Source organism: Aotus nancymaae, unplaced genomic scaffold, assembly GCF_030222135.1.
Source record: "Aotus nancymaae isolate 86718 unplaced genomic scaffold, 86718_ANA_hifiasm-v0.15.2.pri h1tg000018l, whole genome shotgun sequence".
Classification (NCBI taxonomy): Eukaryota; Metazoa; Chordata; class Mammalia; order Primates; family Aotidae; genus Aotus; species Aotus nancymaae.
The window spans coordinates 19713963-19736077 of record NW_026988430.1 but is presented as its reverse complement, the minus strand read 5'-3'; the positions used below and the strand labels follow the sequence as shown (position 1 = coordinate 19736077).

Sequence of the window (22115 nt, the reverse complement as noted above, 5' to 3'; positions counted from 1 at the left end):
TCATGTTGGCCAGGTTGGTCTCAAAGTCCTGACCTTGTGATCCACCTGCCTTGGCCTCCCAAAGTGCTAGGGTCACAGGCGTGGGCCACTATGCCCGACTGAAAATTTACTCTTTAAAAAAGTTATATCTTTATCAAATAGAAAATCTAACCTTTCTAGAAAGGTGGGTTAGAAATGTACAGTGCTTTTCAGATAAATGAATCTACCTTCTATAGAGAACTAAAAGAATAGAATCCTATTACATTTCATTTTCTTTAAGAATACTTACCTTAGCTGGAAACAGTGGCACACAATGTAATCTCAGCTACTCAGGAGGCGGAAGCAGGCAGATTGCTTGAGCTGAGGAGTTCAAGGTTGTAGTGTGCAATGACTACACTTGTGAATAGCCACTATACCTCCAGCCTGGGCATCATAGTGAGACCCCGTCTCTATTAAAAAAATAAGTAAGTAAAGAAAAAAAAAGCTTACTTTTAATGTTTTTAAGGAAAAAAAATAATTATAAGATGTGAGTTCTGTAGAGAAGCTTAATGACGAAATTTACTTCAAAAAGGAAGTGCTAGGAACAAATCTAACAAGAAACAAGCAAGCCCTATATGGGTAAAATGGTAACATTTTAAGGAAAGATACAAAAGAAGACAAGTGGAATGATACATTGTATTACTCAAGAATATAAACTCCATGGGAGCAAGTAATTGGTTAATTGCTGTATCCCTGGGACCCAGAACGGTGCTGGCACATGGTGGACGCTCAGTACATATATGTTGAGTGAATGAATGAATGTACAGCGATAGGAAGGTATCAATATCATACAGATACCAATTGTTACCAAATTTATGTATAAATTGAATGCAATGTCATTAAAAATCTCAACAAGATTTTTTATGGAACTAGACAAACATTCAAAAATTCTTAAGCAAGAGTAAGTATGTTAAAATACTAAAGATTACCTTTAAAAAGAGTGAGGAAGGATAATTTATCTCACCCGTAATCAAAACATATTAGAAAGTTATAGCAATTGTAATGATTAGGTATTGACATAGGAATAGATAGACTACTAGGAAAGCAGAGCAGAACAATCAGAAATATACACATATTAATGGTAAGTGACAAAACTAGTATCTCAATTCAGTGGAGACATGACAGATTATTCAGTTAAAGGCATTGGGACAACTGATTATCTGTTTAGGGAAAAAAATAAAGATAGCTCCCTACCTCATACCATTTGCACACACAAAATTCCAGATGGATTAGAGACCTAAGTGTAAAAAGCAAAGTGTTAAAGTCTTACAAGAATATACAGGAAAATATGTGTATAATCTTGAAGAAAGAAAGAGCCCCTTTAAAAAAGAAAACCCAAAGAGCAAAATCCAAAATAAATAAATAAATAAAACAAAAGGCAAAATCCATAACGAAAAAGATTGATAAATTTGACCACCTCGAAATTAAGACACTATAAAAAACAGAAATGAAAAGCGACGCACTAGAAAAATATTTGGAACATACATAACAATGGAAGGATTAGTGCTTACCCAGAATATAGAATACTTGTTACAAATCAATAAAAAGACTGACAACCCCAAAGAAAAATTAACAAAACAAAACACAGGAAAGTTTGCAGAAGACATAATTCAAATAAAAACATGCTGGACCTCACTATTAATCAAATAAACGAAAATTGAACCAATAATGTGATTCCATTCTTTGCCCCTGAGATTTTTACAAAGTTTGGAGGACAGTTTAGCAATATGTATCTATTAAGATTTTATTTATTAGATATGGGGTCTTGCTCTGTCGCTCAGGCTGGTGTACGCTGGTGTGATCATAGCTCACTTTAACCCTGAACTCCTGGGCTGAAGTGATCCTCCTGCCTCAACCTCCCAAGGCACTGGAGCTACAGGAGCATCATCACACCCAGATAATTTTTGTATTTGTATTTTGTATTATTTGTTTACTGTTTTTTGTAGAGACAGCGTCTCATTATGTTGCTCAGGTTGGTCCCAAACTCCTGGGCTAAGGTGATCCTCCCACCTCAGCCTCCCAAAATGTTAGAATTATAGGTGTGAGCTACTGTACCTGGACTTAATTTTTTTTTTTTTTTTTTTTTGAGATGAAGTCTCACACTATCGCCCAAGCTGGAGTGCATTGGTGCTATCTCAGCTAACTGCAACCTCTGTCTCTCGGGTTCAAGTGATTCTTGTGCCTCAGCCTCTCAAGTAAGCTGGGATTACAGGTGTGAAACACCACACCTGGCTAATTTTGTATTTTTGGTAGACATGGGGTTTCATCATGTTGGTCAGGCTGGTCTTGAACTCCTGACCCAGGTGATCTGCCTGCCTCGGCCTCCCAAAGTGCTGTGATTATAGGCATGAGTCAAAGTGTCCAGTATTTTTATTTTATGATATATATTTTTTGAGACAGAATCTCACTCTGTTGCCCAGGCTGGAGTGCAATGGTACAATCTCAGCTCACTGCAGTCTTGACTTTCCACACTTGAATGATCCTCCCACCTCAGCCCCATGAGTAGCTGGAACTACAGGAGTGCACCACCATGGCTGGCTAATTTTTTTTTTTTTTTTGTAGAGATGAGGTTTCACCATGTTGTCCAGGCTGGTCTCCAACTCCTGGGCTTAAGCAATCCACCTGCCTTCGCCTTCCAAAATGCTGGGATTACAGGCATGAGCCACTGCATCTGGCCTTAAAAACTGTAAATGAACAAAACCTGTGGTCCATTTCTTTATTTTTTTTACCACGGAGAACACCTGTGTGTATGTTCAACAAAGCCTCTCAAGCATTGCTTTTGTTGTTGTTTTTTGTTTTGAGATGGAGTTTTGCTCTTTGTTGCCCAGGTTGGAGGGCAATGGTGCAATCTCAGCTCACTGCAACCTCTGCCTCCCGGGTTCAAGTGATTCTCCTGTCTCAGCCTCCTGAGTAGCTGGGATTACAGGAACTGCCACCACACTTGGCTAATTTTTGTATTTTTAGGAGAGATGAGATTTCACCATATTGGCCAAGCTGGTCTCGAACTCCTGACCTCAGGGGATCTGGCTGCCTCAGCCTCTCAAAGTGCTGGGATTACAGGCATGAGCCACCACACCTGGCTGAGGCATTGTTTTTAATGGTGAAAAAATGTAAAAGTGTCAGCTTCCATTAGTAGAGGAATGGTCACAAAATGGAGAGACAGGCCAACTAAAGAATATCATGTAAGTTAAAAAAGTGAGATCCTACTCAGGAGGCTGAGGCAGGAGAATGGCTTGAGTCCAAGAGTTCCAGGCTGCAGTGTGCCACTGCACTCCAGCCTGGGCAACAGAGTGAGGCCTTGTCTCTAAAAAATACCAACCCCCGCCCCCGCAAAAAAAAAAAGTGAGATCATACTCTAAGTGGTACATGATAGATCTATAGAATGTACTTAGTAAAGGAAACACATTGCAGAACAATACGTATAATGTGGTATCATTTATGGAGAAAAACAAGAAAAAAGAATATTTTGCACAAATTCATAAATATGAATGAATGTAAAGTATTATTAAAAGATTTGGAAGGACAAATACAAAAATGTGAAGTGTTTCTATCTGTTAAGAGTGGAGGAAGGGGACTGGAATTGGGGCTGAGGCAATAACCTAATCTCAGGGGAGCTTTGGCCTGGTCTGTAATTTTAAATTCTATTCAAAATATATCCAGGTATTACCTATCGAATTCAAAATTAATGAAAACAGTTAGAGATCAGACACGATCTGTGGGCTGGGTACAACTGGTGTGTCTAAGCAGCCGCTGCTTCTTCCGTCTCCCCAGCTTCCATGGCCTTCTTGGGGATCCTCTTTCTCTCCAACCACACACACAGGAAATCTGGCTGAAATCCCAACTGAATTGTTTCCTAAATAGCATTAAGAAAGAACAAGCTGTTTTGCAAGCAGTAGCAGAGAGGGCCCGTTATCCCACAGGCAGTTGGGCTTCACCTTGGGGGTGGGGATATTTGGGAAATCTAAGTGGGCAGGAGAGAGGGCAGAGGGTGTGTGTGTGTGTGTGTGTGTGTGTGTGTGTGTGTGTGTGTGTGTGTGTGTGTTGGAGGCAGGGAGCTCCCTCAAATGACTATAGTCTTGGGATGTAGCAGTTCCAGCAGTGCCCTCTAGAGGCTACCCCCAGGAGGGGGAGCTGGCAGGTAACTTACATGGGACAAGGCTTATTTGAAATCTCTCCTACCCCCTGGAGCTGCGTTCTTCTGATTACTCTGCATGCTGAGAAGGCTTTAAGCCTTAAACACACCCCCGCCTGACAGTTAGGGCCCAGATGAGGGAATGACAGAGGTGCAGACAGGAGAGGCTGACTGCCTTGGGGTGACCTCAGGTGGGTCATTTTTAATTGGTTGGAAACATCATCAAGTCACAGAACATCTCTAGCCCTGGCACACACGTGGGCACCCTCAGACCCAGCCCTGGGCCGAAGGCAGGGGCTTTGGGGAATCCACATCTTGAGAGTGCTCCCACCTCTGTGTGGGTGGAGCACTTTGGGTCTTTGAACACCATTCTCGGAAAAGGATTTTCTAACATTCCTAGCCTGATTGCTGCCTGTGAGGAAGCAGAGCAAGCCTCTTCACAGGTGAATTGCTAAGACGCTGCCTGCCAGGTCTCCACGTCTGGGCCTCCCATCCAGTGCACTGTCCACACTGTAGCCCCAGTGCATGAGCTTTCTAAAGTAACTTGGACCACGTACTCCTGATTCACAGACTTCATGACTCCCTGGGGCTTCGGGACTATAATTTCTCAGTAGGTCCTAGAGAATGTTGCATCCTGGCCTCTGCCTGCCCCACTAGCCTCACCCTGTCCACCCTCTCCCTGTGTTGGAACTGAGTGAAGCCGACAATGCTCTTCCCTCTCTGTGTCTACTTGGTCAGTTTTGAGACAGACATTCTCCAGGACAGTCTCCAGATTGATTCTGAAGACTCCTCTAGAAAGCCTTCCTTGACCTCCCCCAGTGGATCCAAGTGCTGCTCTTTGCTGTTCCTTAAGATTCCTGCATGGGCTCTTGGGGTGCCATTTGTTTGCCTTTCTGCTCCCCTCTGTGAGCTCCTTGAGGATGAGGCCCATGCTTTGCTCAGTGGAGAATGCCCAGTGCCCAGCACAGCACCCGACAAGCACTCAGTAAATACTTGCTGAAGTAATCATTGAATGAAAGGTCAGGAAGAGGTGTCCAGAGGCTACTGGGTCAAGAGCACTGGTTTGGAAGTCAAGAGACCTGACATGGAGATTATTCTGAACTGGGCCACACTGTCGACCTTGATCAAGTCATTTCCTTCCCTGGGTTCCCTCTTTCTCAGCTCTGCAGTAAGGGGCTTGCATTAAATGTCTCTCCCCTCTTGAGCCTTGACAATTCCTTTAAAAGAGCAAAAGGACGCTGATACTCAAGGTTAACAAGGGTGACAAGGGACAGGCACTCTCACGCATGGCTGATGAGAGGATGAGGCACAATCTTCAGCAGGCCATTTGACTATCAATATTAAAAAGCCCTACAATGTGCATGCCCAGATACCCAGCAATTTTACTTCTTTTTTTTTTTTTTTTTGAGATGGAGTTTTGCTCTTGTTGCAATGGCGTGATCTTGGCTCACTGCAACCTCTGCTTCCTGGGTTCAAGCAATGCTCCTGCTTCAGCCTCCCGAGTAGCTGGGATTACAGGCATACACCAACACGCCTGGCTAATTTTGTATTTTTAGTAGAGACGGGGTTTCTCCACGTTGGTCAGGCTGGTCTTGAACTCCTAACCTCAGGTGATCCGCCTGCCAACCTCTGTCTCCCAAAATGCTGGGATTATAGCTGTGAGCCACTGCACCTGGCTGAGCAATTTTACTTCTAAGACTTCTTGCCTTAGGAAATAATTGATGATGTGGCTAGAGATTTAACTCCATGGATGCTTGTCCTAGTACTACTACTAATAATGAAAATCAGAAACAACCTAAGTATCTAATGAGATAGGATTAGTTAATAAATCATATAAAATATTTATATAAAATATTATACAGACATAAAAACGAAGTAAACCTATATTTATTGACACAGGGAGATACCCAGACTAAAACTGTTAGGTACCGAAAGGTGATGGTAAAACAATATTTAAAGTTCCTCTTACCAATATTTAAAAATATATATTATGTCTACATATAGGATATCAAATTATTAAATGAGGTATTAGTGAGTGGTGGGATTATGGGCAATTATTTTCCTTCCTACTGTTTATTTATGTGAAGACAATGATAAACCTTGAAAGGAAAAAAGTACCCACAATCTCACTTGATCATAAGTAATTTTGATTTATTTTTACTTTTGCTTACTTGTGTTCTCAAACTTTGCATCAATGAAAATTATATTTACTTAAAGGATTGAAAAATCATTTCCAAAAGCCTATAAAATTCTAGAACCTGATTCACAAAGAGCCACTTCACCAAGTTCACATACAGCAAGTCACTGGCAGGGCAAAAGCTGAACTCAGAGGCCCCTGGGTTCCCCTTCCCAGCAGGGGACAGGATCCCTGGACGAGGGATCCTGCAGACGTGCCCGGCGCCCAGCAAAGTACCCGACAAGTGCTCAGTAAATACTTGCTGAAGAAATCATTGAATGAAAGAAATTGAGTGGACACACTGGGAAGATGTTCTGGGCGTGGCAGTCCCTTGTCCCTTGGGCAAGAAGTGGTCTGGGCATAAGAAGACAAGAGTGGGTGGCAGGAAGGTGGCTGAAGGTAGGAGATGGAATTTAAATGGGACATGGATGGCATCGTTGGCATGAGCTCAGCCTGACCAGGGCCCAGAGAGGTAGATAAATTTAGCCGAAAGTCATAGTACTTTTCCTGCGTGAGACTGGTGGCGGTTTTGGTGGCTTTCTCAAGTAAGAAACACCCTCTTCTATTTCAGAAAGGTTCAGAATCATTAACCCAAATCCTCCCAACTGCACTGTTTTGTCCCAGGGAGGCCCTGGACTGTGTCACCCAACCGATCACCAACCACAACCAGCTCTGCTCTCTCCTGGTTCCTGAAATCCAGGAGCAGATGGTGGTGGGGAGGGGAAGTTTGGAGACAGTCCCACTACCAGAAGCCAAGAAGAAAGGGGAGTGAGGAGGGATAGAGGAAGTTACCTTGGTCCTGTGCCCACAGCCCTCAGGGTCCTCCTTCCTGTAAAGCCTAACGGTCTCCAGCCAGATTTCCTGTCCCCTTAGTCCCACCAAGAACAGAGGCTGCTCAGCAGGGTTGGCTGCAGGACCTAGGTTACTGTTGGAGTGGGGGATGGCCACCTGAGACCAACTGGGTCATCTTTATGCCAGGTCTCCCTTTCACCTTCCTGTCTTCCCTGGGCCTACTCTATGCCCCATACTTCCTTGGGCTACCAGTTCCTGACTTTTGTTCCTTTCAAAAGAACCCTGGATGATCAGTGTGACCAGAATTTCAGAGGGGTTAGTTGTGTGTACCCCCTGGGGACAGCACTGGTATAGGCACACGATGCCTGAGAAACCTTGGGCTGGATATGCTAAATTCAGAGCCTGGGGACAGGCTGGGCGCGGTGGCTTGTGTCTATAATCCCAGCACTTTGGGAGGCCTAGATGGGCCGATCGCTTGAGGTCAGGAGTTCAAGACCAGCCTGGCCAACATGGTGAAACCCCGTATCTACTAAAAATACAAAAATTAGCCAGGTGTGGTGGTGGGCGCCTGTAATCTCAGCTACTCAGGAGCCTGAAGCAGGAGAATTGCTTGAACCATTGCACAGCAGCCTGGGTGACAGAGCAAGATGACCTCTCAAAAACAAAACAAAACCAAAGGCTGGGGACAATGCTGGTCCCTCCTTTCCTGCCCCTTCCCCCCATTTCAGGGGCCCCTCTGTGTGTACCTTCTAACCCCAGTGGGGGAGGAGAGAATTCAGTCTCCAGGATCAGACCTTCCTATGCCTCACCCCGCCCCCAGCTTAGAGAACATAAAAGCCCAGATTCAGCTAAGAGGAGTTGCCAATATCAGGTGAGCTGTGGAGGTAGGGTCCTCGGAGCCTGGATGACAGCAGCTGGCAAGGGGATAAGGGTGCATTGGCCCCTCCTCAAGGAGGTCTTACTTCATCTGTAGACAGGGGCCTCTGGGGTGGGGCTGGGGTGCAAAGGGGGATTGAGGAGCCCAGGAGAAGAGAGATGAGGGTTCCCTTCTTCCCTTCTCTCAGATGCACTGTGGACTCAGGGCCTTGCTGGGCTGGGGGTCTCGTTGCAGAGATGAAGCTGCTTCTGGCCCTAGCAGGGCTCCTGGCTGTTCTGGGCATGCCCCAGCCCTCTGAAGGTGCTGTTCCAGGTAACAGTTCCCAAGGTGGGGGAAGATGGGGTGGTCGTGTTCCAGGGACCCCTTTTCTCAGTGCAGGTCTTCCTAGCTCTGGGGCCTGATAGGGACTCAGAGCCCATTCCTGACTTTGCGATCCCTGCTCTGGGCAGCTGTCCTGGGGGAGGTGGACACCTCGTTCGTGCTGAGCTGCATGGAGGAGGCCAAGCAGCTGGTGGACAGGGCCTACAAGGAGCGGCGGGAAAGGTGGGGCGCAAGGCACTGCTCAGCTCTGGGCAAGGCTGGCCCAGGCCTTCTGTAGAAGGAGCAGGCAGCAGGGAGTTTGAAGGTGGGAGAGGGGGCCTATGGGGACCCATGTGGACTCCCTTTCTTTCTATCTGTCTGTCCCTGTCTCTGGATGGGAGAACAGTTTCAAAGCCATCCTTCCCAAAGCCTTGCCTCTGTCTGGACACCCAGGTCCATATCCTTTTTATAAAGGGAAGCCTTCTTCCCACCCGTGGGCCTGTCTGCATGGTCCTGCATGTCTACCCCTGGGCTGGGGCTCTGCTGAATGAGTCTGCACTCCTTCTCTGGCCCTCACTCCTTCTTTCTGCAAACAGCATCAAGCAGAGGCTTCGCAGTGGCTCAGCCAGCCCCATGGAACTCCTATCCTACTTCAAGCAGCCAGTGGCAGCCACCAGGACTGCCGTGAGATCTGCTGACTACCTGCACGTGGCCCTAGGCCTGCTGGAGAGGAAGCTGCGGTCTCTGTGGCGGGGGCCATTCAATGTCACTGGTACTGTAGCCCATCCCACCCCAGGCTCCTGCTCCACTAGTCACTCCTTCTAGAGGCCCCAGCTGTCTTCCAGTGATCCCCTCAACCTCTTCCTCCAGGCAGTCAGTCTCAGGGGCATCCTAACATCCCCTCCACTTCAGACTGGGCCCCCTCGAGGGTCTCTAGGACTCCTCAGCCTCAGGTTGCCTGGGATAGGAAGTGAGGGGGCTCGGCTCCCCCAATCCTCTTTCCACCCGTGGCAGATGTGCTAACGCCCGCCCAGCTGAATTTGTTGTCCAAGTCGAGCGGCTGCGCTTACCAGGACGTGGGGGTGGCTTGCCCGGAGCGGGACAAATACCGCACCATCACCGGCATGTGCAACAACAGGTGCGGCGGCTGCGGTGGCGGCAGGACCCGGGCTCTGGGAGGCGGCCTGGGTGCCGCGGGCCTCTCCGTGTCAGCGCTCTGTCCTCCCGTCTCAGACGCAGCCCCACGCTGGGGGCCTCCAACCGTGCGTTTGTGCGCTGGCTGCCCGCGGAGTATGAGGACGGCTTCTCGCTTCCCTACGGCTGGACGCCCGGGGTCAAGCGCAACGGCTTTCCAGTACCCCTGGTGAGCGCCGGCGGGCAGAGGGGGCTTGGCCCGGCCATGGGGTGCGCGGCCCCAGGCACCCGCTGACCTCCGTGTCCCGCAGGCTCGCGCGGTCTCCAACGAGATCGTGCGCTTCCCCAACGACCAGCTGACCTCGGACCAGGAGCGCTCACTCATGTTCATGCAGTGGGGCCAGCTGTTGGACCACGACCTCGACTTTACTCCCGAGCCGGCCGCCCGGGCCTCCTTCCTCACTGGCATCAACTGTGAGACCAGCTGCGTGCAGCAGCCGCCCTGCTTCCCGCTCAAGGTGGCCCTGCTTCCCACCCCTTGCCTGGGTGGGGAGAGGGGAGAGTGTTTCTGGAAGAGGCCATCTCCCTTCTGTGCCCAGGTTTCCTTTCCCAGCCGCTGAGGAAGGCTGGCCCTGCCTCCCCGTGCCCACAGGCACTGGCTGCTCAGCTGGGACCTGTCTCCTTCCTGCGCCTGGGCTCAGCCAGTTGGCAGTCAGGGCCGTCCATTTGCTCACTGCCTCTCCCAGTCCAAGGGAGAGAAGGGTGTTCATCCCTGGCTCACAGGAGTCTTGTTGGTGGAATTACTGGCTCTTTGTTAGGCTGGGAGAGAGCTCTGGGAGGAGGACCTTCCCGATGCTCCCGAGCCTCCATGCTCAGTCCTGTTTCCTCCCCGCTGAGGGGGCAGCCCTCCAACCCCTACCGCACAGAAGGAGAGAGCCTGGGGGCCTGGGGGTGCTGTGGGACAGGGCTGGGAGTGGGCAGGGTGGTTGAGGCACTTCCTGAGCATGGAGGGAGGAGGAGAGAAAGGAGAGAGAGCCTGAGAGAGAGGGAGACGGACAGGAGAATGCCAGGGCCAGAGGGAGAGCAGGTGCAGCAGAGAGAAGTGGAGAGAGACAGGCGACGCTTTAGTGAGGAGGGGCTGAGGTCTGGCGGTGCCCAGACCCAGGGGCTACCCACGCTCCCAGTTCAGTGTTCTGTGTTCTGCTGGTTAACCTTGTCCCTCAGAGGCTGCTGTCTCTGCAGGTTGAGGGGACCACAGATCCTGAGGGCAGGGGACAGCCACTTCTGCCTGGGCACCTTCCCTGCCCTCAGTGAGCCAGTCTAGCCTCTCTGTGTGCCTCAGATCCCGCCCAACGACCCCCGCATCAAGAACCAAGCTGACTGCATCCCGTTCTTCCGTTCCTGCCCGGCCTGCACCAGCAGCAACATCACCATCCGCAACCAGATCAACGCGCTCACCTCCTTCGTGGACGCCAGCATGGTGTACGGCAGCGAGGAGCCCCTGGCCAGGAACCTGCGGAACGGGTCCAACCAGCTGGGGCTGCTGGCCGTCAACCAGCGCTTCCAAGACAATGGCCGGGCCCTGCTGCCCTTTGACAACCTGCACGATGACCCCTGTCTCCTCACCAACCGCTCGGCACGCATCCCCTGCTTCCTGGCAGGTCAGCTTTGGAGTGGGGACCAGGGGTGGCAGGGGAGGTGTTCCCGGCTGGAGCCACAGTGAGCCTGTTTGTGAGCAGCTTGTGAGTCTGTACTTAGAGAGACTGTCCTCACCAGTCATTAAATATCAACTTCATGATATTAATCCAGTTGCCTTGGTAACAAGTCAGATGGAGCCAGAAAGGCAGAAAAGCAAACAACCTCTCCAACCCTAAGATGGAGACCCGAGGATGTCCGAGGAGCCGCTGTCCATCAGTCCATGGCTTTCTCTGTCTCTCTTTTCCCTTCTGGACTCTGGAAGAGGGGAGAGTTGAATCCCTCAGGGGCAGGGAACTAAAGAACAGACCGCGCTGTGGTGCCCTTGCCCTGTAGCACGACACTGTTCAGTGTGGTAGCCACTAGTTATGTGTGGTGATTTTAATTTTAGTTATTTTAAATTAAATAAACCCAGTTTCTCAGCGGTGCTGGCCACATTTCAAATGCTCAATTGTCTCACAGTCTAGTGGCTCCCCTGTTGGGTAGCACAGATGTAAAATATTTTCTTCATCTTGGAAGTTGTGTTGGACCACACTGCTCCGAAATGTCCCCTCCTGTGCACCTTAGTTGTCCATAATAAAAGACGATTGGATTTTAGATTTAAACAACTGGCAGTTTTGGAGACACGATTAGGGCAGTGATGGCAGCTGTGACTGGACATTTTCCAGTGTTTTGAAATGTAAGCCCAATAGTGGACCTCAGACCTCGTCCCCTGGCCTCCCTCTGCCTCCTCCGAGTGGTTCCTGCTGGTCTCTCCCTGGCTGGAACCCTGGGAGGAGGATCAAGGTTGGACTTCCTGCAAGAGGGGCCCCACCTGTTCTGGGCTTGTTAGGCAAGGGCAGCCCTCCTTAGCTAGACTCAGCTGTCCCCAGCCTCGCTTGATGAGCTCCATGCCCCAAGGCTGGGTCATTGTGACCTCTAGCTGCTCATAGACAGAGATGCTGCTCTCAGAGAATTTCCTTTTCACCAGCTTCTAGACTTGGCAAGGACTGATTCTAGTGTCCTGACCCTAGCCCTCTGGCCCTGCGAAGGACTGTGGGAGGACTAGGGGAACCAGGGAGCTTCTGGTTAGTGGTGCAGACTTCACACATCTCATGTCCTGGCCCCCTCCCCTGGAGCAGCCTGCACCATTGGCATGTAGTAAAGGGCAGGCTGACAACTGTGTTCAAATGATAGTGGCTTTCTGGATTCCTGTGTTGAGAAGGAGCCTGAGGTTGTATCCAATTTTAGCAGGAAAGAGTGCTGTGATCGTTGGCTGCATCTGACATGGCATTATCATAGGCTGTGCCGATGTGCATGCTTTTTCTCAGGCACTCCTTGGAATCAAGAGAATCGATTAACCAAGCAGTGTTCATAAGTCTCATACTTTGTACCAGGCACTGTGTTAAGCCTCAAGTATCCATGTGTGTGCTAGGAGGGAGGGTAAAATATAAAAAGGCACAAGCCTTAGTCCTTGTGCCCAAGGAGCTCCCAGTTTCAGGTACAGGAAAGTGGCAAGTCACGTGTTGGAAGTGATGCCCATCGAATAAGCATCCCCAACCAGCAGCACCCTTGAACTGAGGTAGAAGCTATTATTGTGGACTGGGGCATCAGAGCAGGCCTCCTAGAAGAGTATAAATTGAGGATGATATGAAAAGATGGATGGGGAGGAGGGGCAAGTAGGAGGCATTTCAGGCCTTGGCTGGGGAGGGAGTTTTAGTGGAGCAAATCTTTTCTAGGATGGAGGTCTTAGGAATGACAGTGCCTTTTGCTTCCCTAAGGGGACACCCGTTCCAGTGAGATGCCTGAGCTCACCTCCATGCACACCCTCTTTCTTCGGGAGCACAACCGGCTGGCCACAGAGCTCAAGCGCCTGAACCCCAGGTGGGATGGAGAGACGCTCTACCAGGAAGCCCGGAAGATCGTGGGGGCCATGGTCCAGGTAGGCCGTCTTGAGCATCGGGCATGTGGAGTCCAGATGTGCCCCTGCAACATACTAGTGACCCTGGACAAGTTCCTAACCCTCCTGAGCCTTGCCTTCTTCATCCACGGGGCCATAAGAATTATAGGACATATATGAAAACATCTTTCAGATACTAAGTGCTTGACAAAGCCTCCTTCCCTTCCCTTTCCTTTTTCCCAGGTTTGCTCTCACAGTCTTTTTCCTGTGGGAAAGAAGACTGTGAGATATTTTCACACAGTCTTGTGGTGTTGGGAGGGTTGAATGTTTGGTTCAGTGCCTGGTGTGTACTAGCTGCTCAGTAAATGCTTCTTTCCTCCATCTCACTGTTGCTCTTAGCTCCTTTACCCACTCCCCTCTTCTTTTTAAAATTAAAAGAAGCCTGTTGCCCAGGCTGGAGTGCAGTGGCATGATCTTGGCTCACTGCAACCTCCACCTTTCAGCCTCAAGCCATCCTCCCACCTCAGCCTCCTGAGTAGCTGGGTAGCTGGGATTACAGGTGTGTGCCACCACGCCCGGCTAATTTTTGTATTTTTTGTAGAGACGGGGTTTCGCCATGTTGCCCAGGGTGGTCTCAAACTCCTGAGCTCAAATGATCCACTTGCCTTGGCCTCCCAAAGTGCTGGGATTACAGGCTTGAGTCACTGTGTCTGGCTCACTCACCTCTTCTTTTTGGTTCTGTCATAACCCACCCAACCTCCTTAGCTTCACTTTCCCCTGGGGCAACGTTCTTGGTTCTGTCTCTCAACATCTGGTGCTTCATTGCCCAGACGCAGATACACACACACACACACACACACACACACACACTCCTAGATTCTGGAGGAGACAGTTTCAGGTGCTAAGGGTGAGTTTTTGATTTGCACTAAGAACTCAAGTGAGATTAATTTACACTCTGAAAGAGCTTCTAGAATCTAGAATCTAGAGTGAGACTGTTCCACATCTTCCCTTTTCACTGGGGAGAATCATGCCAGAATGGTCCGTTGTTCCTTCCTGCCTCCCTGCTTTCCACAAACCTATACTGAGCCCTACTGTGGGCCAGGCACGTGGTGGGCACTGTGAAGAATTTCAACAACTTCAATTCCCCTTGCCCTCAAGGATTTTATAAGATAGTTGCAGAAATGAGATGTTAATAACTTGAGGACAAGGAAGTTATCACAATGACTAATAAAGCGATTTGCTATTTAGTCCTCTAAGGCAGAGGGCAATATAATTATCCTCAATGTATATTTGAGGAACTCAGGCTCAGAGAGGTTAATGACTGGTCCGAGGTCACCCAGCCAGCAAGCAGTAGAGCTCTGTTTATGCCTCTTAGTGCCACTCTGTTAGGTCCAGGACTGGTATTGTGGGAGACAATTCCCTGACCATAGAGAGATGGGAGGGGTCCCCCAAGCCATTAGCAGGCAGAGACTCTGTGGGGAGGAGTAGGTGGAGAGGCATTCCAAATAACTTGTCTTTAGATCATCACTTACCGGGACTACCTGCCCCTGGTGCTGGGGCCAGCGGCCATGAGGAAGTACCTGCCCAGGTATCGCTCCTACAATGACTCAGTGGACCCACGCATCGCCAACGTTTTCACCAATGCCTTCCGCTATGGCCACACCCTCATCCAACCCTTCATGTTCCGCCTGGACGATCGGTACCAGCCCATGGAACCCAACCCCAGAGTCCCACTTAGCAGGGTCTTTTTTGCTTCCTGGAGGGTGGTGCTGGAAGGTAAGCATGACCTAGGCCAGGAGTGAGTGGGCTTGGCAGTGAATGGTGGGGTGGGGGTCCCCTAGGGAGGTCACCTCTAGGGAGCTAGGGTGGGAAGTGATCTGCTGTCCTCTCATCCTGGAGATGTGTTCTGACTGTCCAGCCTCAGTTCCCCTGACTCTGCTTCCATATGTAATAATAAAGAGTTGGGGTGTGGATGGCTCTCAGAGGGAACTAAGAACTTCCTATGTGCTGTGGCTTGTTGTGACCCAGGAGGCCAGGGCCTGGGAGCATCTCAATCTTGCAAGTCTAAATGGCATAATCTCCCAAGACCTATATGCCCCTGGGGTCATGTAGTGACCAGTGAGGACCTGCTCACTGGCACCACCTTGTCACCAGACTCTGCATGTGCCCAGCCCTCTTCTTGAATCCTCCTGACCCTACCTGGACTTGTCCCTGACTCCAATCTGAGCTCTGATACTGAGCCAGATACTTCCCCTGACCTGGCTCCTCTGGTTCCCAGGTGGCATTGACCCCATCCTCCGGGGCCTCATGGCCACCCCTGCCAAGCTGAATCGTCAGAACCAAATTGTAGTGGATGAGATCCGGGATCGATTGTTTGAGCAGGTCATGAGGATTGGGCTGGATCTGCCCGCTCTGAACATGCAGCGCAGCAGGGACCACGGCCTCCCAGGTGAGAGGCTGCAGGGGTCTCCCCAATGCTCCCCTCCCCCGAGCTGTCTCCCAGGTGGCCCATAGCTCGCCTTCCCACTCTAGGGCCCCTGCCCTCTCCAAAGCATATTAGAGGCACTTTGCTCTCAGGAAGTAGTCTGAGGCCAGGCCCTGCCTTTTCCTGGACCCATCTGATCAGTTTCCCGCTCCTCTCAGCCTCCTTTGCATGCTGTAATTTTCATCCTAAGGGCATCATCATCGTAATGATAACTCACTGTCTGAAAATCTGTCTCTGTCGTCATTCCATTTTGCTTCATTGTGCATGAACTCTGGGAGAAGAGATTATTGTTGCCTCCTTTTTACTGATGAGGAAGCTGAGGCTTGATGAGATTCAGAACCTGGTCAGGCTCTCTAGCCAAGTCAGTGGAAAAGCTGAAATTTGAAGCCAGATCAGCCTAACCCCAAAGCCTAAACCCCATGTGGCTGAGGCTCCTAGACACATTTCACCTCTCAGGGGTCAGAGACAGACACTTTGGGCTGCTCTGGAGGGGGACAAGTAGATGCCCGTATTCTTGGACCCGGCAGGAACTGTGGCAATTTAGGGTTTTCCTTGTGGCAGGAGGGCAAGGAAAAGACAGAGAGGATCCCAGAGAGGCCCAGTTGTGCCCCTTGGTCTGATCCAAAGGTTCGGGGTTCCCTGAGGTGAGGTTCTTCCCTCCCCCTTCTATGACCTTGGTTGTGTTGCGAAGGTGGGTTTTCTGGGCTGTTGGCAGATATGTGAATCTTCCCTACTGTCTCCGGTGACCTCCCCACCTTGAAGCAGAGGGACCTGCCCACAGCCACCTGTCCCCTCCCCCATGCAGGGTACAATGCCTGGAGGCGCTTCTGTGGGCTCCCGGAGCCCAACACGGTGGGCGAGCTGGGCACAGTGCTGAAGAACCTGAGTTTGGCGAGGAAGCTGATGGCACTGTATGGCACGCCCAACAACATCGACATCTGGATGGGCGGAGTGGCCGAACCCCTGGAGCCCAAGGGCCGAGTGGGCCGGCTCCTTGCCTGCATCATCGGCACCCAGTTCAGGAAGCTCCGGGATGGTGATCGGTAAGGAGGGGCGGCGGTGTGGGCTGTTGGGTGGCTGTGGGCCTATCCGTCACTCTCTTGGATCCCACATTTCCTCCCCTCAGGTGAAGGACTAGAAGGAGTCAGTGATTTCCCAGTATGTTCCCGGAAGCCTCCAGATGCCCTGGAGTGCCCCTAATGTGCCCTGAACCTGTTGGGGGTGCAGCAAGGACAGACCTGGACCCCTGGTTGTAGGCAGATAGAAAAAGGGAGGCAGACAGAAAAATGCCACCCTTAGATACTTCTTCCCATGGGTTTCACTGTGTAACTGTGGGCATGTCAGTCACCCATGGGCAGTCCCTTCCCGGCTTCCCCACAGCTTCCCTTAGTGTCATCTTATCATGGTCCTGACGTCTTCATGTCTATCTGGTTCTTGCTTAGCCTGTATTGCACCTTTGGGAAAATTAGAAAAAGGTTCCCCCCTCTGGGTGGACAAATTATAAACCACCCCCAAGATTCTTTCCTACTCCTGTGGATGCAGCCCCTGGCCAGGGCACAGAGCCTCAGGAGTGCGTGTGGGCCCGGGTCCCGCTCCAGCGTGGTGCCCTGGAGGCCGCCAGGCTAGGGAAAGGGAAAGGCCCCTGGGCAGCTGTGCTTTACTCTGCACTACTAGTAGATCGCCACTAGTGTGAAAGCCCCTGGGCTGCCCAAGGGATGGGGCCCTCCTGTGCTGCCAGGCGGCATTTGCTGTGGCCTTCTTATATCCAGTGAGCAGCACAAGCCCGTCGATGCCCTGCCAGCCCTGAATATTCTCGGGTGCAGAGTCCATGGGTGTCCCCCATGCAGGTTTTGGTGGGAGAACGAGGGCGTGTTCAGCATGCAGCAGCGACAGGCCCTGGCCCAGATCTCCTTGCCCCGGATCATCTGTGACAACACGGGCATCACCACCGTGTCTAAGAACAACATCTTCATGTCCAACAAACATCCCCGGGACTTTGTCAACTGCAGTACACTCCCGGCATTGAACCTGTCTTCCTGGAGGCAGTCCTCCTAGAGGCTAGGTAAGGGGGTGCAGCAGTGAGGGGTATATCTGGGCTGGCCAGTCGGAACCACAGAGATCTCCATGCCCTAGGTGAGCCCAGCCCTGTCCTGGGTGCAGCTGAGCGACTAGATGTTCATTTGTGTGCTCATGTGCATGTGAAGTATATAAATTGGCATTTCATACGTGTGTGTTGTCTGAACACGGGAAGTGTTTCAGGGACTATGTGTATGTGCCATTTATGTGAGTGTGTGTTTGTGCTGATGAAAATACCGAGCGTGTGGAAGGCAGCAGAGCAGACTGGTGAGGAGTACAGCTCAGGAACTAGACTGCCTGAGTTCTAATCCTGGCTCTGTGGCTTGCTAGCTATATGCAAATTATTTGCTAGCTATGTACAAATCGCTACCTTGAGCAAATTACTAACCCTCATTAAACAAGAGTTTTCTTCCTTGTAAATTACATCTGTCATGGTTTCTTGGAGGGCCCACTTGCATCCTCTGGTTCTTCATTTGTTGAGCACCTGCTATATGCAAGGCACTGTGCTAGGCATGAGAAGCATATAGAAGCAAGAAAGAGATACCAAGATCCTATCTGTGTCCTGGTTAGCAGGGCTGGACAGTGATTCCCTGGTGGGATGAGCCAGCTGCAGCTGGGCTGTATGGTTGACTTACGGGCCCAGCCAGTCAGGCTCAGGCCATGGCTCCCCTTCTTCTTTCTCACCTTGATTTCTTGCTTATTCACGGGAGTCCTCTTGAGGAGGAACTGAGCCCATTGGTCTTTCTGTAGCATTTATTTGCCAATGTGTATGATAATAAAGGCACTTCCAACGGGGACCTCCACTCCGTCTGTGTCTGCCCTGTGTTTCTGAACTGAGGGTGAAGATGTTGGGGAGTTTTCCTTTGAGATTCATATGTGGAGGACAGTCAGCTCTTGGAAGCCTGGGGGCCAGGGCACGTGGTGCAGACCCTCCTCCTCTGCCCCTGACACCCTGCAGGGAACTGTGGTTACCAAGCCCTCATGTTTGTTCATTGCTCTAGCAAATGTTTGCTATGTGTTCACTCTGTGTCAGGCCTGTGCCAGGGGCTGGGAAGTGGAGGGGACAAAATGCTGTGTGGCAGGAGAGGAAGTGTGGAGAGCTGGTAAGGAGGCAGGCCCTCCCCCGATGAGAGGACCTCTGCCTCCTGCATCCCCGCAGCCTGGCCCAGGGGCTCAGAAGCCCTCAAGACAGTAGACTCCTTCTCACTCAGCTGCACGTGGTCCCTAGAGCAGCAAGAGCAGATGGCTGGGCCCAGAGGACAGGGCCAGCACTGAGGGAGGGGAAGGAGTGTATTTCTCTAGCAGTCTTGCCTTGATCTTGAACCCTGCATCTGATTGGCAGACTCCCTCTCTTCCTTTCCTTCTTCTCATATATGGGGAGGCGGCTGGAAGCTGTGTAGGACAGTGGGGTCTAATGTATTCTTGGAGCCCCCGGGTAATGCTAGGGCCTCACCATGGTAAGCAGCAGCATAAATACTGCTTATCCTCATTTCCATGATGAGGAGAGGGCTGCTTAGAGGGGTGAAGGGACTCATCCGAGGCCTGGAAGGAGTGGGTGGCAGTGCCAGGCTGCAGCTGGGGTCATCTGGCTCCTGGGCTCTTCCCACAGGATGACTGAGTGTCCCCCACTCCCACCCCACCAGTCGGGGGATCTGCAGGCCCTGGCTGGGCTAATCTTTCCCAAGGGGTCAGTTTAAAAGAAGAACATACAAGTATGGGTTGGGTAGAAGCTCAAGGAATGTTCTGGAAGTGCCCCTTCAGAGGCATCACAGGATCCAAGAACCACCCTAGAATAAGAGGGCTTTTCTACAAAGGGCCACTGGAAGGGATATTAGCTTCAGCCGTGGGGGACCCATGCTTGGTTTTCCTTCCTGTTTTATCCCTTGGACCGCCACCTACTATCCCACCGCACGCCCTCTCTCTTGCTACTCCACAGCCAGTGCTTTTTTTCCCCAGGACCCCCCGCCCGTCCCCTTTCTTTGAGAGCTCTTAGAAATCCCACCAAACCATCCCTCTCACCCCAAGACCCATGCACGTGGCATCTCAGTGGTAAGCCATATATGGCCTGTTAATGTCTAGTTACTTATTTGGCAGTGATTCCAAGGTCTGCTTTTGGAGGGAACAGTGTCACTACTAGCATCTTTATTCAGTCATCAGATGTGTTTGAGCACTTCTAATGTGCTGTGCATCGTGCTAGGTGCCACGGGGGACCCTCGGAGGCAGGCTGAAGTCCTGGCTCAGGGAGCTCACAATCTAGTTGAGAGTACAGGAGGAAAGATAAAGGTCAAGGGCCAAGACTTGTGGAGGGAAGAGGACAAGTAACATTCAGCAAGCTGGACCAGAAGGGCATCTCAGAGGGGCATCGACAGAAACGAGAAGCCACAGGAACTGAGTGTAAGAGCTGGGAGGGCCAAGGCAGCCACCCTGGGGCCTGAGCAAGCTGTTCACCTGGGGGTATAGAGAGGCCCAGCTGCAAAGAAGGGCTGGGACTGGGGTGTGGGGCTCTAAGGGACCAGGTCATTGAACTTGCTTGAAATGGCATTGTGGACCAAAGGGAACTTTCTTGTGCAACACAGGAGGTCTTGGAACCTAGGCCCCTAATTCTTCACAGAGGCCCAGGGTGACAGGTCCAGCTTGTCAATGGCTGAGCAATCCACGAAGTCATTGGGGTAGCTGTTGGCCCGGAATGGGTCCCGTGGGACCTTGGTGATGTGGGTGTTGTCACAGACAAGACGTGAGAAGGATATTTTCTGTAGAGAGTCCTTCTGTTTCTTTGTGAAGACCCCAGGGTTTTCCCACCAGAACCTGAAGAGACAGAAGTAGAGTCACTCCACACTGCCTGGCCACTGGCCCCTCCCCACTCTGTCACAGGGGAAGGAAAGAGGTCACAGGGACCATGAAAAGCCCCACTCACACTGAGGTCTGGAGTCAGAGTTCATGCAGGATGGCACACCCCTCTCGGAGAAGGGCCCTACCCTTCCCTCCCTGGCTGAGGGTGCACTTGCCTGTCTCCATCGCGGATCTGCTGGAATTGCTTGCCCAGGAGGCAGGCCAGGAGGGGCCCCACCCGACCCCTTTCCACCAGTGGCTCAGCAATGGCCCCTATCCAGATGTCAATGTTGTCAGGGGTCCCGTAGAGACCCAGTAACTTCTCGGTCAGCATCTTGTTCTTCAGCACAGTGTTCAACTCCTCTAGTGTCTGTGGCTGTGAGAGGTCACAGAAGGCTCTCCAGGAATTGTACCCTAGGGTGGAGAGGCTGAGGCTGTCTCATCCCAGGGACTTCCTGTTCACAGCCTTCTTCGGGGACCTGTCCACTCCAGCTCTATCAGCCCTAAAAAGTCTGGGCTTACAGCCTTTGGGATGGGGAAGGAGGCAATCCATTGTTTCTTACGTGCACTTTAATCTTGAGGGGCTAGTTAGTTAAGTACCATGTAATCACTAAGTAATCATGTAAGTTACGTAGTACTTGCTATGAATCCAGGCACTCTTCTAAGCACTATACAAATATGTAACTGAAGAACAAAAATGTTAAGTAATTTGCCCAAAATCCTGTAACTAGTAAATGGCATAGGTGGGATTTGAACTCAGGCAGTCTGGTTCTTTATTAAATTGCCTTTCACAGGGACCAAAGGAAGGTCAAACAGTCATTGGTTTCTCTCTATTCTTTTCTTAATGTTTTCAGGGTTTTGAACTGTTTTTAAAGTTAGTTGTTGATCTGTTTTTCATTTAAGAAACGCCAAGATAGTACCAGATACGTGCTCTTTTCTCTGCATTAGGGGAAATGAAAGATTCTGTTTCATAGATCAACAATATGGGTTTTAAAAATGGCCTGGGGCTGGACATGGTGGCTTGCACCTGTAATCTCAGTGCTTTGGGAGGTCAAGGTGGGAGATTGCTTGAGGCCAGGAGTTCAAGACCAGCCTGGGCAAGACTATGCCTATAAGAAAAAAAAAAAAAAAAAGCTGGGCATGGTGGCACACCTGTAGTCCCACATACTTGGTAGGCTTAAGCAGGAGGATTACTTGAGGCCAGGAGATTGAGGCTGTTGTGAGCTGTGATCACACCACTGTATTCTAGCCTGGGCAACAGAGTAATATCCTGTTAAAAAAACAAACAAACACAAAAAACAAAAAAAACAAAAAAAAACTGGCCTGACTTCTGTTTCAGATCCTGAGGGTTACAGAAGAGAGTCTTCAGGAGCTCTAGAAAGTTAGCTAGAATTTTCCCAGTTCAGGCCAGACTTCAGGCCCACTCACCGGGCTGCCCATGGTCCCGGCAACGCTGTGTGTTGATGGCAGCCAGGTCAAAGCCATGGATCCTGTGAGTTGGCTGGAAAAGCTTGTTGCGCAGCTCTCCAGTCATCATTTTATTCTGTTTCATCAACTTGGATTTCTTGGCCAGCAGGCCCCGCACCAGAGGATCAATTCCACCTGCCAAGGGAGACCCAGAAGCCATGCTTAGGATGGGGGTACGGTGGGGACATCATCCATGGCTTGCCTCTGCCTCCACTGGACATTTTCTGTTGGCTGCATGTGGATCAGCTGGACATC

General features: G+C 50.7%; 2 protein-coding genes across 4 annotated transcripts in view; one reads left to right on the top strand and one right to left on the bottom strand.

Moving 5' to 3' along the window:
- Positions 1 to 7907: 7907 nt before the first annotated feature.
- On the top strand, positions 7908 to 18371 carry MPO (myeloperoxidase). Of its 3 annotated transcripts, none has more exons than XM_012445496.3 (13): positions 7908 to 7989; positions 8230 to 8307; positions 8445 to 8538; positions 8892 to 9067; positions 9310 to 9433; positions 9529 to 9658; positions 9741 to 9947; positions 10772 to 11090; positions 12885 to 13045; positions 14524 to 14779; positions 15282 to 15452; positions 16294 to 16531; positions 17336 to 18371. In XM_012445496.3, exons 2-13 carry the CDS (start codon positions 8232 to 8234, stop codon positions 17541 to 17543), a joined length of 2160 nt encoding a protein of 719 aa, XP_012300919.2. In that variant the 5' UTR covers positions 7908 to 7989; positions 8230 to 8231; the 3' UTR covers positions 17544 to 18371. The 3 variants fall into 3 exon arrangements, with proteins under 3 accessions (XP_012300919.2, XP_012300920.2, XP_012300917.2); XM_012445497.3 differs by having other exon boundaries at positions 7987 to 8002; XM_012445494.3 differs by lacking the exon at positions 7908 to 7989 and having other exon boundaries at positions 8139 to 8307.
- Positions 18372 to 19684: 1313 nt separating this feature from the next.
- Positions 19685 to 22115, bottom strand: part of LPO (lactoperoxidase) — a 49111-nt gene continuing 46680 nt past the window's right edge. The window contains exons 11-13 of the mRNA XM_064378393.1: positions 21822 to 21995; positions 20570 to 20807; positions 19685 to 20369 (exon numbers count right to left, since the gene is read on the bottom strand). Of these exons, the coding sequence (XP_064234463.1) occupies positions 20162 to 20369; positions 20570 to 20807; positions 21822 to 21995 (620 nt within the window). The 3' untranslated portion in view covers positions 19685 to 20161. The remainder of the gene's footprint in view (positions 20370 to 20569; positions 20808 to 21821; positions 21996 to 22115) is intronic.

Excerpts from the sequence above, each read along its gene's own strand:
- MPO (XM_012445494.3), top strand. The coding sequence starts at position 8,154 with ATGAGGGTTCCCTTCTTCCCTTCTCTCAGATGCACTGTGGACTCAGGG. Across the intron at positions 8,539-8,891 it reads TACAAGGAGCGGCGGGAAAG|CATCAAGCAGAGGCTTCGCA; the intron begins GTGGGGCGCAAG and ends TTCTGCAAACAG. Across the intron at positions 9,434-9,528 it reads ACCGGCATGTGCAACAACAG|ACGCAGCCCCACGCTGGGGG; the intron begins GTGCGGCGGCTG and ends CTCCCGTCTCAG.